Here is a 14,519-nt window from a genome sequence, read left to right as displayed (position 1 = left end):
CATATTATGTTTTTACTCAAACAGGGAAAATAAACATTCTACGTGCCCCATCTGTCCTCCTTTCTCCCTGTGTGTGTGTGTGTGTGTGTGTGTGTGTGTGTGTGTGTGTGAGAGAGGGAGGAGGAGGGAGGAGGAGAGAGTTGGACAAGGGCCCAGACAAATCGGTGCATTACTCATCAAAAAATTGGCTTGCACAACAGTGACTAGCTGCAGCAAAGACACGAAGATGTGCACGTTTTCGATGAGATGTGCTGTTGTGCACGTTTTCAGGAACTGCGTCATTCCATAAGACGTTAGTAGCTACGTGACAAAATTACAATATGTATTTAAAACCACAAGCAAATCAGTGGTGGGGAACTAGAAGTACTGCTGTAATAATAATAATAATAATGAACATCTACCCTGGGGCTGGTTGGCAGTTTTAGTTGGCACTATCTCACTGATACGCTACAGTCTTCTTTATATGCTTGTTTCAGAACTTCACTGCCCCGTTCGGAACAAAGCTAATAGAACAGATGTCTTCCAAGGAAATCTGTATGTCAAGGGTGTACTCATATCCAGAGGCCATTGCTTGGGATACTGCAATATATTTATCAGTTTATGGAAACACCTGTAGTTTACTTGCTGTATCGCTAGAGGGCGCTGACTCATGAAAAACCAGTCAGAAAAACAAGTGGTGGAGCTCAGACAAAGGCCCTGCAATGAATGGAAAAAAACTGTGCCTGTGTCGCAAAGAACCCTAGTATCTATAGCTTTGTTGCTTCATGTTCCTTCAGAACTAATCGTGTTACAATTAATCTAATGATTATAAGCCTTTCCCATTCTGGCTGCTTTTACACAATACACTGGCAGCCCAATTTGGATCTTTTTGCACAATTATTGGCAAAGATCTGATCTAATTGGTCAAAAGTCAAGCCCAATCAGTGGGGGGGGGATCTGAATTTTGCTGCCTGTGTGAAACGCAGCCAGCAGTGTGCAACAACATATAGTGACTGACTCAATGAGGTACAGTGGAGTTTCATTCAGCGCTAGGTATCACAATACACTACACCCACTCATAAGACATTCTGAAAGGTTTGGTCAAAGCAACAACGACAATGAGTTTTGTAAAAAATAATTTATTATCTGAAGTTCCTTAAATGAAAAGTATCAAGACAGTGTGGATATTTGAATATCAAATAAAATGATGCACAGATGAGTATGCAGGAGGACAAACCGGTCTAAACTGGAAATAAAGAATCAAGTAAACTGACCTGTGGTTCACAGAATGGACGCTACAGACGGAGAAGCAAGTGCTGGTAAGTAATGTTGGTCTCTTACCAAACATGTCAATCTGGTCCCCTTACCATGGTGTACAACGAATTGCCATGAAGAAAAAAAAAAATATATATATATATATATAACCACAATAGTTTCAAAATGGCCCCATACATTACCATACAGCTAGCTGCCATAGTCTGGTTTCAATAGAAACAGGTAAACATTTTTAGCAATAAAATGGAAAACCAAACCACCCATCTTTTATAAAATGGATATTAGTGGTTTACAATTTGCAAAAGTGCCAGAAACTTCATTTTCAGTGTTTGAGTTAGCTCCATTCTCTTAAGCACAATAAACTAGTCACGTACCATTTACTGTGGGCTCCCCGCTCCATTATCTTAAGCACAATTGGTGTTCGCTTATAAACTTGTCACGTACCATTTACTGTGGCTCCCCTACACTGGGACACCAATCCGCAAATAATGTAAATGTACATAGCAATGTAATCTTAACAGTTAAGAAAATGTCCTAGAAAATCGTACATTTGACTAGAATCCCAAATGTTGATTACTAGGGCTCTGATGAGCGTTGTAGGTAGGACACTTGGTACAACAAGGTTTATTGGAAAAATATCTAAAGAAAGTCTCTTTGGTTTCTTTCAGCACTCTTCGATGAGCAACTCTTCAGAGCTGTACAGTTTCTTCTTGATCACTCTGAAGCCCGTGCTCAGTCTAATCGCCTGTCTCTTTACGGGACTGGATGGAGACTTTGTGGAGAAAAGCCCTTGGATTTTGGGCCACAGTCCTCCAGAATCGAGCCTCAGCACCAGTGTGAGCTGGAAGGTAGGGACGAGGTATGGGTCCACAGCGATCTGTTCCATACTCTGGCACACCTCCCCCTGTTCCACACAGAGGTCTATGAGAGCCCCCCTCAGGCCGCAGGGCTCGCTGGCTGCCAGGTGGAGAAGCTCTTGGCCTATGTGCTCTAGAAGCTTCTCAGGGATGAGTAGTTTGGAACATCTCAGGGCACCATCTTTGGCTTCCCTTAAACTACAGGCAATTAGGTCCACAAGTTCTTTCAGAAGGGTCTCCTCCATTGAGAGGAGATCATCGTATAACACGTTGCCGAAGTCGTCAGATGAGGAGATAGAGGGAAAGTCAAACCCTGGAAGATAGAGGACGGTTTTAGTCATACAGAACATCAGATAGATCGACCTTGTCAACAGTTGTCAAACTAGCAATAGTAGCATGGTCCCAGATCTGTATGTTTCTGTATTGCCAACTCCCATCATCAACAAGACAGCACAAACAGATCCGGGGACCAGGCTAGGTCGAGCTATTGTTAAATATTTACCGGAGTCTGAGAGGTCAGTCCTGCTGCCATTGTCTGAGTCGGAGTCTATGCTGTGACGGCTGGTGTTGCCGGCTCCACTGAAGTCGGTTAACTTCTGCACCAGTTTCCCCCATGACGACCGTCTGGCGGTGGCGTCCATCGGAGAAGGGGGTGAGCTGGAGCAGTCTATGTCAGGGACCATCATGGTTGTAGGAAGTGCAGGCATGATTTCCAGTGGTCAAGTGTTCAACTTCTTGTAACTTTCAAGTCTCAGGGATCATAGATCAGGTTCTGTTGAGAAACAACGGCAAAGATAAGAACACTGAATTTGAAATGAAGAGAATAGCTAGCTAGCTACAGTAACTAGCTAGACCTTACATCTCAGACAACCTTAACAATACAGCTAGCTATTCAGTGACTGACATAACTAGTTATCTATTCTAGAAAACGTTGATCGAGTCGAGAAAAGTCAGTTGGCTAGCTAGCTAGCGTTATCGTTTCATTCCCTGTTTAAAGTTGACGCTCGAGACAATACATTGACATGATAGCCAGTGACAGTAATGATACTTACAAAGATATGTTGCTAACGTGGAAATGTTCTTTCAGTTGTAATCCAGTTAAAGTCAGTGAATTTATTTTTTGCTGAGATTGGAGGACAAAGGCTTCCCAGTCAATCCGAGCCGACTGTATTTCTACGTGTAGCTTCCCGTTCCTCAGCTGCTCAGCTCTGCAGATATTCTGCAACAACAAAGCCGTTTAAATAGCCCTTCTGCAGACTGGAGGAGAGCACGCCCATTTCTCACTTTTCAGCCAATCAGAGGCAGGGGCACGTCATCGACGTTCTATCTTGCCTGGTAACACGCGGCTGTACAGATGGGGTAGAAGGAAGGAATTAAAGAGGGGGGCTGGGACCCCCAAATGTCATTTTCGCTCGGAAAAACACCAGCCACGGTCTTTGTTGCACGTAGTACTAGCCCGGACATAGCCCGAACATCTTAAAACTCCATACACTTGTTCATTTCCCAAAATAATTGGATGCAATATATTGACAAAGAAAAAAGTGTAACATTACGTCATGGATTTGGAACAATGTATCTGATCCAAGCTAAGCGCATTACATTGTAGCAGCTGAGTAAGCATAGTCCACTGCTTACTACACTAGACATAGTTCTAGACACAACATGCATTTTACCTGATACCCTAAAAAAAAGAACTTACAACAGCAGTGTAATCAATTTGGTGGCGCATGGTTATGATTTTAATTGCAATAAGAACTGTCGAAAATGTTGTTTTGTCATCCCATGTCGCCCCACCCCCCTTCCAAAGCACAAGCAATAGGCATAGAAACTATTATCCAAAGACAAACAAAAGAGCCGCAGACAATGGGCACACTTCTGGTTATAATATAGCTTGACTTTATATGTTTTTATGTTGCCTTTATATTATGTCAATTCATGAGTTGGTTATAGTAACAGTTCTTTATGTTATTCAGTGTACTCCAAGTATGATGCAATGTTACAATGTTATGCTCAGCTGCTGTTAAGAGTACATACTGTATATCGTAACTTTGCATCTTCCACTTCCCACAGGATAGAAGATTCTCTGTTACCATTTATATTGCAAGGAAGAGCATTTACAGGAATACTGATAATTTATCAACAAATCACATTATAAAAGTCAGACACATTGCTGAACGGTCTGTAATACCTTATCTGTTTAGATCATGTTGTTGATGTTATCACAAAAGGATAACATGATGACTAATGAGTGTGAGGAACTGTTTCAGGAAGTATGGTAATTGGGGTTAGGACATTATCTTCATGTACTGAACAGCATGTTCTGAATGCAGGTAAACTAATTCGTTGGTTTTGTGTTTGGAGGATGCAGGGACACATTTTGCATAGTTCTGTGTTTATTTTATTGTCACACACACACTGGATTAGGTGCAGTGAAAAGTGTAATGTGTTGTTTTACAGGGTCAGCCATAGTAGTATGATAGGTGCAGTGTAATGTGTTGTTTTACAGGGTCAGCCATAGTAGTATGATAGGTGCAGTGTAATGTGTTGTTTTACAGGGTCAGCCATAGTAGTATGATAGGTGCAGTGTAATGTGTTGTTTTACAGGGTCAGCCATAGTAGTATGATAGGTGCAGTGTAATGTGTTGTTTTACAGGGTCAGCCATAGTAGTGTGATAGGTGCAGTGTAATGTGTTGTTTTACAGGGTCAGCCATAGTAGTATGATAGGTGCAGTGTAATGTGTTGTTTTACAGGGTCAGCCATAGTAGTGTGATAGGTGCAGTGAAATTTGTTGTTTTACAGGGTCAGCCATAGTAGTATGATAGGTGCAGTGAAATGTGTTGTTTTACAGGGTCAGCCATAGTAGTATGATAGGTGCAGTGAAATGTGTTGTTTTACAGGGTCAGCAATAGTAGTACAGCACCCCTGACGCAAATGTGGGTTAAGTGCCTTGCTCAAGGGCACATCGACTGATTTTTCACCTTGTCGGCTCAGGTATTTGAACCAGCGACCTTTCGGTTACTGGACCAACGCTCTAACCGCTAGGCTACCTGCCATGTTGCATAGTACTGAGACTAGAGTCTCGTTTTCAGATGAGCCCTGCATAAATACATCAAACATATATACAATATACAAAATATATTGAGAAAAACATCATTACTCTGAACTGACCAACGGGGACTAGAACATCTCATTTCAGAGAGCTCTGTGATTTGTTCCACATAAAGGGAGCAAAACCCCCCCCCCCTAAAAGCAGCTTTACCCAACTGTGTGGAGACCGAAGGGGCCTCCAGTGTTATCCAAGCCTGTGAACGGGTTTGGTCATTTGTAAGTCTAAATGTAATTAATGACGATAGATACATAGGACTTTTCTGCATGAGTACTTTGTAAATAAACACAAGAGAATGTTGCTCTCTCCTTACATAGGAAGATGCCCAACCCACTTTTTGATACAAAACACCATGGTGAGTTCTAGAACCATCACCAGTAATAAACCTAAGGGCACAATGGAAAACAGCATCTAGTGGTTTAGATGCTGCTGAATGCCTATAGATAATATCCCCAGAATCTAAAATAGACATAAAAGTGTCCTGGACAATTTCCTTCCTATTAACAAGTCAGACATGTTTTGTAATAATAATAATAATATGCCATTTAGCAGACGCTTTTCTCCAAAGAGACTTACAGTCATGTGTGCATACATTTTTACGTATGGGTGGTCTGTAAAAGACACCAACCTTGAACTTCAACTTCTTCACCAGCTCAGTGACATGTTTATTTTTATATTTTTTATTACAGTTTGTCATCAAGGCAGATAACAAGATATTTGTTGGAAGGAACTCATTCAATTTGTGTACCGTTCACACTAGTCATTACAAATTCATTTAAATAATCTGGGTTATGGGACCTAGAAAAAAAGCATGCATTTGTAGTTTTTTTTGCATTTAGCACTAACTTTAGATCCAGTAGTGAACTCTGCAGTGCTAGCACATCTGATTTCTGATTTGAAAAGGCTTGGCCAACTGATGGAGCAATGGAATACAACGCTATTGTCTGCATACAAATTATTATTATTGAAATTTTTTTTACAGCAGTATCAATGTTATTTATATAGATTGTAAACAGTAGTGGGCCTAGTATGTAACTCAAGGAACTCAGATGTGACCCCATCTACAGTGAGGGAAAAAATTATTTGATCCCCTGCTGATTTTGTATGTTTGCCCACTGACAAAGACATGATCAGTCTAGAATGTTAATGGTAGGTTTATTTGAACAGTGAGAGACAGAATAACAACAAAAAAATCCTGAAAAACGCATGTCAGAAATGATATACAGTGGGGGAAAAAAGTATTTAGTCAGCCACCAATTGTGCAAGTTCTCCCACTTAAAAAGATGAGAGAGGCCTGTAATTTTCATCATAGGTACACGTCAACTAAGACAGACAAATTGAGGGGAAAAAAATCCAGAAAATCACATTGTAGGATTTTTAATGAATTTATTTGCAAATTATGGTGGAAAATAAGTATTTGGTCACCTACAAACAAGCAAGATTTCTGGCTCTCACAGACCTGTAACTTCTTCTTTAAGAGGCTCCTCTGTCCTCCACTCGTTACCTGTATTAATGGCACCTGTTTGAACTTGTTATCAGTATAAAAGACACCTGTCCACAACCTCAAACAGTCACACTCCAAACTCCACTATGGCCAAGACCAAAGAGCTGTCAAAGGACACCAGAAACAAAATTGTAGACCTGCACCAGGCTGGGGAGACTGAATCTGCAATAGGTAAGCAGCTTGGTTTGAAGAAATCAACTGTGGAAGCAATTATTAGGAAATGGAAGACATACAAGACCACTGATAATCTCCCTCGATCTGGGGCTCCACGCAAGATCTCACCCCGTGGGGTCAAAATGATCACAAGAACGGTGAGCAAAAATCCCAGAACCACACGGGGGGACCTAGTGAATGACCTGCAGAGAGCTGGGACCAAAGTAACAAAGCCTACCATCAGTAACACACTACGCCGCCAGGGACTCAAATCCTGCAGTGCCAGACGTGTCCCCCTGCTTAAGCCAGTACATGTCCAGGCCCGTCTGAAGTTTGCTAGAGTGCATTTGGATGATCCAGAAGAGGATTGGGAGAATGTCATATGGTCAGATGAAACCAAAATATAACTTTTTGGTAAAAACTCAACTCGTCGTGTTTGGAGGACAAAGAATGCTGAGTTGCATCCAAAGAACACCATACCTACTGTGAAGCATGGGGGTGGAAACATCATGCTTTGGGGCTGTTTTTCTGCAAAGGGACCAGGACGACTGATCCGTGTAAAGGAAAGAATGAATGGGGCCATGTATCGTGAGATTTTGAGTGAAAACCTCCTTCCATCAGCAAGGGCATTGAAGATGAAACGTGGCTGGGTCTTTCAGCATGACAATGATCCCAAACACACCGCCCGGGCAACGAAGGAGTGGCTTCGTAAGAAGCATTTCAAGGTCCTGGAGTGGCCTAGCCAGTCTCCAGATCTCAACCCCATAGAAAATCTTTGGAGTGAGTTGAAAGTCCGTGTTGCCCAGCGACAGCCCCAAAACATCACTGCTCTAGAGGAGATCTGCATGGAGGAATGGGCCAAAATACCAGCAACAGTGTGTGAAAACCTTGTGAAGACTTACAGAAAACGTTTGACCTGTGTCATTGCCAACAAAGGGTATATAACAAAGTATTGAGAAACTTTTGTTATTGACCAAATACTTATTTTCCACCATAATTTGCAAATAAATTCATAAAAAATCCTACAATGTGATTTTCTGGATTTATTTTTCTCATTTTGTCTGTCATAGTTGACGTGTACCTATGATGAAAATTACAGGCCTCTCTCATCTTTTTAAGTGGGAGAACTTGCACAATTGGTGGCTGACTAAATACTTTTTTCCCCCACTGTATATTGATTTGCATTTTAATGAGGGAAATAAGTATTTGACCCCTCTGCAAAACATGACTTAGTACTTGGTGGCAAAACCCTTGTTGGCAATCACAGAGGTCAGACGTTTCTTGTAGTTGGCCACCAGGTTTGCACACATCTCAGGAGGGATTCTGTTCCACTCCTCTTTGCAGATCTTCTCCAAGTCATTAAAGGTTTCGAGGCTGACGTTTGGCAACTCGAACCTTCAGCTCCCTCCACAGATTTTCTATGGGATTAAAGTCTGGAGACTGGCTAGGCCACTACAGGACCTTAATGTGCTTCTTCTTGAGCCACTCCTTTGTTGCCTTGGCCGTGGGTTTTGGGTCATTGTCATGCTGGAATTCCCATCCACGACCCATTTTCAATGCCCTGGCTGAGGGAAGGAGGTTCTCACCCAAGATTTGACGGTACATGGCCCCGTCCATTGTCTCTTTGATGCGGTGAAGTTGTTCTGTCCACTTAGCAGAAAAAAAGCCCCAAAGCATAATGTTTCCACCTCCATGTTTGACGGTGGGGATTGTGTTCTTGGGGTCTTAGGCAGCATTCCTCCTCCTCCAAACACGTCGAGTTGAGTTGATGCCAAAGAGCTCCATTTTGGTCTCATCTGACCACAACACTTTCACCCAGTTCTCCTCTGAATCATTCAGATGTTATATAATAATAATATAATATGCCATTTATCCAAAGCGACTTACAGTCATGTGAGCATACATTTTTGCGTATGGGTGGTCCCGGGGATCGAACCCACTACCCTGGCGTTACAAGCACCATGCTCTACCAATTGAGCTACAGAGGATCACAATGTTCATTGGCAAACTTCAGACGGGCCTGTATATGTGCTTTCTTGAGCAGGGGGACCTTGCGGGCTCTGCAGGATTTCAGTCCTTCATGGCGTAGTGTGTTACCAATTGTTTTCTTGGTGACTATGGTCCCAGCTGCCTTGAGATAATTGACAAGATCCTCCCGTGTAGTTCTGGGCTGATTCCTCACCGTTCTCATGATCATTGCAACTCCACAAGGTGAGATCTTGCATGGAGCCCCAGGCCGAGGGAATTATTCCATTTGCGAATAATCACACCAACTGTTGTCACCTTCTCACCAAGCTGCTTGGCGATGGTCTTGTAACCCATTCCAGCCTTGTGTAGGTCTACAATCTTGTCCCTGACATCCTTGGAGAGCTCTTTGGTCTTGGCCATGGTGGAGAGTTTGGAATCTGATTGATTGATTGCTTCTGTGGACAGGGCTCTTTTATACAGGTAACAAGCTGAGATTAGGAGCACTCCCTTTAAGAGTGTGCTCCTAATCTCAGCTCGTTACCTATATAAAAGACACCTGGGAGCCAGAAATCTTTCTGATTGAGAGGGGGTCAAATACTTATTTCCCTCATTAAAATGCAAATCAATTTCTAAAATTTCTGACATGCGTTTTTCTGGATTTTGTTGTTGTTATTCTGTCTCTCACTGTTCAAATAAACCTACCATTAAAATTATAGACTGATAATTTCTTTGTCAGTGGGCAAACGTACAAAATCAGCAGGGGATCAAATACTTTTTTCCCTCACTGTACCCTGATGGCCTGAGCTCTGTCATTGAGATAATTATGAAGTCATTGGCAAGCATCAGTACCCAACCCTATCGAGGACAGCTTATTCAACAAAATAACATGGTCTACAGCATCAGTACCCAACCCTATCGAGGACAGCTTATCCAACAGAATAACATGGTCTACAGTATCAGTACCCAACCCTATCGAGGACAGCTTATCCAACAAAATAACATGGTCTACAGTATCAGTACCCAACCCTATCGAGGACAGCTTATTCAACAAAATAACATGGTCTACAGTATCAGTACCCAACCCTATCGAGGACAGCTTATCCAACAAAATAACATGGTCTACAGTATCAGTACCCAACCCTATCGAGGACAGCTTATCCAACAAAATAACATGGTCTACAGTATCAGTACCCAACCCTATCGAGGACAGCTTATTCAACAAAATAACATGGTCTACAGTATCAGTACCCAACCCTATCGAGGACAGCTTATTCAACAAAATAACATGGTCTACAGTATCAGTACCCAACCCTATCGAGGACAGCTTATTCAACAAAATAACATGGTCTACAGTATCAGTACCCAACCCTATCGAGGACAGCTTATTCAACAGAATAACATGGTCTACAGTATCAGTACCCAACCCTATCGAGGACAGCTTATTCAACAGAATAACATGGTCTACAGTATCAAAAGGACAGCTTATTCAACAAAATAACATGGTCTACAGTATCAAAAGGACCCTAACCCTAACCCTATCGGTCTACAGTACCAGTACCCAACCCTAACCCTAACCCTATCGGTCTACAGTACCAGTACCCAACCCTAACCCTAACCCTATCGGTCTACAGTACCAGTACCCAACCCTAACCCTAACCCTATCGGTCTACAGTACCAGTACCCAACCCTAACCCTAACCCTATCGGTCTACAGTACCAGTACCCAACCCTAACCCTAACCCTATCGGTCTACAGTACCAGTACCCAACCCTAACCCTAACCCTATCGGTCTACAGTACCAGTACCCAACCCTAACCCTAACCCTATCGGTCTACAGTACCAGTACCCAACCCTAACCCTAACCCTATCGGTCTACAGTACCAGTACCCAACCCTAACCCTAACCCTATCGGTCTACAGTACCAGTACCCAACCCTAACCCTAACCCTATCGGTCTACAGTACCAGTACCCAACCCTAACCCTAACCCTATCGGTCTACAGTACCAGTACCCAACCCTAACCCTAACCCTATCGGTCTACAGTACCAGTACCCAACCCTAACCCTAACCCTATCGGTCTACAGTACCAGTACCCAACCCTAACCCTAACCCTATCGGTCTACAGTACCAGTACCCAACCCTAACCCTATCCCTATCGGTCTACAGTACCAGTACCCAACCCTAACCCTAACCCTATCGGTCTACAGTACCAGTACCCAACCCTAACCCTATCGGTCTACAGTATCAAAAGGCTTTTGACAAGTCTACAAACATGGCTGCACAATTCTTTCTATCAAACAAGACAACTGCAATTAAATTTACAACAAGCATGGTAGCTATAGTGGTGCTATCTAAACCCCATTAGGCCTTAAGTCATATGTTTAAAGTACTTCTGACATCCTCCACATTTACACTATACATGCTACTTGAAAACAAAGTATGAAAAATCATAAACTATTGGACTCACAAATAGACCTACTGATTAGTAACTAACTTAACTTGTGTTTCATCAGCTCAGTAAAGTCACTTTCTATTGTTCCAAAAATTGGCAAAATAAAGTGATTGGCTGGTAAACTACTGTGCTCCGTATCAGGCCTTACTGCTGGTTGGAGAACACATTCTCTACCAGGCTTTTGTGGTCTGCTGGAGAGAGAAAAAAACAAGGTTTTTGGATGGCAGCCAGCTATCACATATGCAGTGTAACAACACATGAGGAGAGATGGACGGACTGTACTAGTCAAGGAGATTGGACTGCTAGACAACACACGTGCAACAAGGCACACAATCTGCTGTCATAAAATGATTTCAAGGCTACACCTTCAACACCCTTTGTCTCTATCTGATCAGGCATGTAGATAGGCTACCGAAATCAGTAGAGGCAAGTTGATTGATTGAAATAACTTTTATGATATGATTTCATGATTGTGATGTTCAATATTGACTTTGTAAAATACAAATCTACTGACTTACACAAAAGAGTCACAAAGTGTAAAGAAACAGGAGCTTGGTTAAAAACAAGTTTTAACTGGACTAACTTTAGGACCCAGAGGTGTTCCTCTCGGTTAGTTACACCCTTTTATGAAAAAAAAGATGAAGAAAAAACCCAGTCTGTAAACTAGGACAGTACATTCTGTACAGTCAACCAACCACTGAGCTTCCCCACTGCTCATTCAACTGGAAAACATTCATTCATTGGTGGAGTCACAAAGTACCGCACATTTCCTGACTTTAGATTAAAAAAGACCAGGGTCAAAGAGACTGGATCTCTGCCAGGGCCACGCTCAGTAGGCAAACATTGTGGAGGAACACTGCAGATAGAAACGCCATTAGAATAGAGCTGACATTTTAAGATTCTCTATTCTACTGGACAATACAGACAACATATATGTTCGACAATACCTTTCTATCTGAATATCCTGTAACGTTGCACCCTTCTGACCAGACCCCTGGTAAACAATAGTCTGTCACTGGACTGTACTTACAAGATCCCTGGTAAACAATAGTCTGTCCCTGGACTGTACAGACCAGATCCCTGGTAAACAATAGTCTGTCCTTGGACTGTACTGACCAGATCCCTGGTAAACAATAGTCTGTCCCTGGACTGTACAGACCAGATCCCTGGTAAACAATAGTCTGTCCCTGGACTGTACAGACCAGATCCCTGGTAAACAATAGTCTGTCCCTGGACTGTACAGACCAGATCCCTGGTAAACAATAGTCTGTCCCTGGACTGTACAGACCAGATCCCTGGTAAACAATAGTCTGTCCCTGGACTGTACTGACCAGATCCCTGGTAAATAATAGTCTGTCCTTGGACTGTACAGACCAGATCCCTGGTAAACAATAGTCTGTCCCTGGACTGTACTGACCAGATCCCTGGTAAACAATAGTCTGTCCCTGGACTGTACTGACCAGACCCCTAGTAAACAATAGTCTGTCCCTGGACTGTACTGACCAGACCCCTGGTAAACAATAGTCTGTCCCTGGACTGTACTGACCAGACCCCTGGTAAACAATAGTCTGTCCCTGGACTGTACTGACCAGATCCCTGGTAAACAATAGTCTGTCCCTGGACTGTACTGACCAGATCCCTGGTAAACAATAGTCTGTCCCTGGACTGTACTGACCAGACCCCTGGTAAACAATAGTCTGTCCCTGGACTGTACTGACCAGATCCCTGGTAAACAATAGTCTGTCCCTGGACTGTACAGACCAGATCCCTGGTAAATAATAGTCTGTCCCTGGACTGTACAGACCAGATCCCTGGTAAATAATAGTCTGTCCCTGGACTGTACAGACCAGATCCCTGGTAAACAATAGTCTGTCCCTGGACTGTACAGACCAGATCCCTGGTAAACAATAGTCTGTCCCTGGACTGTACTGACCAGATCCCTGGTAAATAATAGTCTGTCCTTGGACTCTACTCGACAAGGCAAAGAGGAGAAACTGAAAGAAAATAAAGTGCAGGCACACAATGCACTTAAATATAAATCTGCATAATATACTGTATCCATGCATAATATATCCCTTAATAATAGATCATAGCACAGGGATGTAAGAGGCTGCCGAGCTGAACAACTACAGCCACGGTAGTTTAGACAGAACATCTACCCCCCTGGTAATGTAGACAGAACATCTACCCCCCTGGTAATGTAGACAGAACAACTACAGCCATGGTAGTTTAGACAGAACATCTACCCCCCTGGTAATGTAGACAGAACATTTACCCCCCTGGTAATGTAGACAGAACATCTACCCCCCTGGTAATGTAGACAGAACATCTACCCCCCTGGTAATGTAGACAGAACATCTACCCCCCTGGTAATGTAGACAGAACATCTACCCCCCTGGTAATGTAGACAGAACATCTACCCCCCTGGTAATGTAGACAGAACATCTACCCCCTGGTAATGTAGACAGAACAACTACCCCCTGGTAATGTAGACAGAACATCTACCCCCCTGGTAATGTAGACAGAACATCTACCCCCCTGGTAATGTAGACAGAACATCTACCCCCCTGGTAATGTAGACAGAACATCTACCCCCCTGGTAATGTAGACAGAACATCTACCCCCCTGGTAATGTAGACAGAACAACTACCCCCCTGGTAATGTAGGCAGAACAACTACAGCCCTGGTAGTTTAGACAGAACATCTACCCCCCTGGTAATGTAGACAGAACATCTACACCCCTGGTAATGTAGACAGAACAACTACAGCCCTGGTAGTTTAGACAGAACATCTACACCCCTGGTAATGTAGACAGAACAACTACAGCCATGGTAGTTTAGACAGAACATCCACCCCCCTGGTAATGTAGACAGAACATCTACCCCCCTGGTAATGTAGACAGAACATCTACCCCCCTGGTAATGTAGACAGAACATCTACCCCCCTGGTAATGTAGACAGAACATCTACACCCCTGGTAATGTAGACAGAACAACTACAGCCATGGTAGTTTAGACAGAACATCTACACCCCTGGTAATGTAGACAGAACATCTACACCCCTGGTAATGTAGACAGAACATCTACCCCCCTGGTAATGTAGACAGAACATCTACACCCCTGGTAATGTACAGTCGTGGTCAAAAGTTTTGAGAATGACACAAGTATTGGTCTTCACAAAGTTCGCTGCTTCAGTGTTATGAGATATTTTTGTCAGCTGTTACTATG

General features: G+C 42.9%; 1 protein-coding gene across 1 annotated transcript; it reads right to left on the bottom strand.

Moving 5' to 3' along the window:
* Positions 1-1,098: 1,098 nt before the first annotated feature.
* On the bottom strand, positions 1,099-3,335 carry LOC311126223 (DNA damage-inducible transcript 4 protein-like). Its single transcript, XM_084200235.1, has 3 exons — positions 3,164-3,335; positions 2,614-2,883; positions 1,099-2,424 (listed from the first exon to the last, which is right to left on the bottom strand). Exons 2-3 carry the CDS (start codon positions 2,816-2,818, stop codon positions 1,919-1,921), a joined length of 711 nt encoding a protein of 236 aa, XP_084056361.1. The 5' UTR covers positions 2,819-2,883; positions 3,164-3,335; the 3' UTR covers positions 1,099-1,918.
* Positions 3,336-14,519: the final 11,184 nt, after the last annotated feature.

This window comes from Coregonus lavaretus (genome assembly GCF_964263955.1).
Source record: "Coregonus lavaretus genome assembly, contig: HAP1_SCAFFOLD_355, whole genome shotgun sequence".
Lineage (NCBI taxonomy): Eukaryota > Metazoa > Chordata > Actinopteri > Salmoniformes > Salmonidae > Coregonus > Coregonus lavaretus.
Note: the sequence above shows the minus strand (reverse complement) of the source record. Positions and strands in the feature narration are given on the sequence as shown.

Excerpts from the sequence above, each read along its gene's own strand:
- LOC311126223 (XM_084200235.1), bottom strand. The coding sequence starts at position 2,818 with ATGCCTGCACTTCCTACAACCATGATGGTCCCTGACATAGACTGCTCC. Across the intron at positions 2,425-2,613 it reads GACTGACCTCTCAGACTCCG|GGTTTGACTTTCCCTCTATC; the intron begins GTAAATATTTAA and ends TCTATCTTCCAG.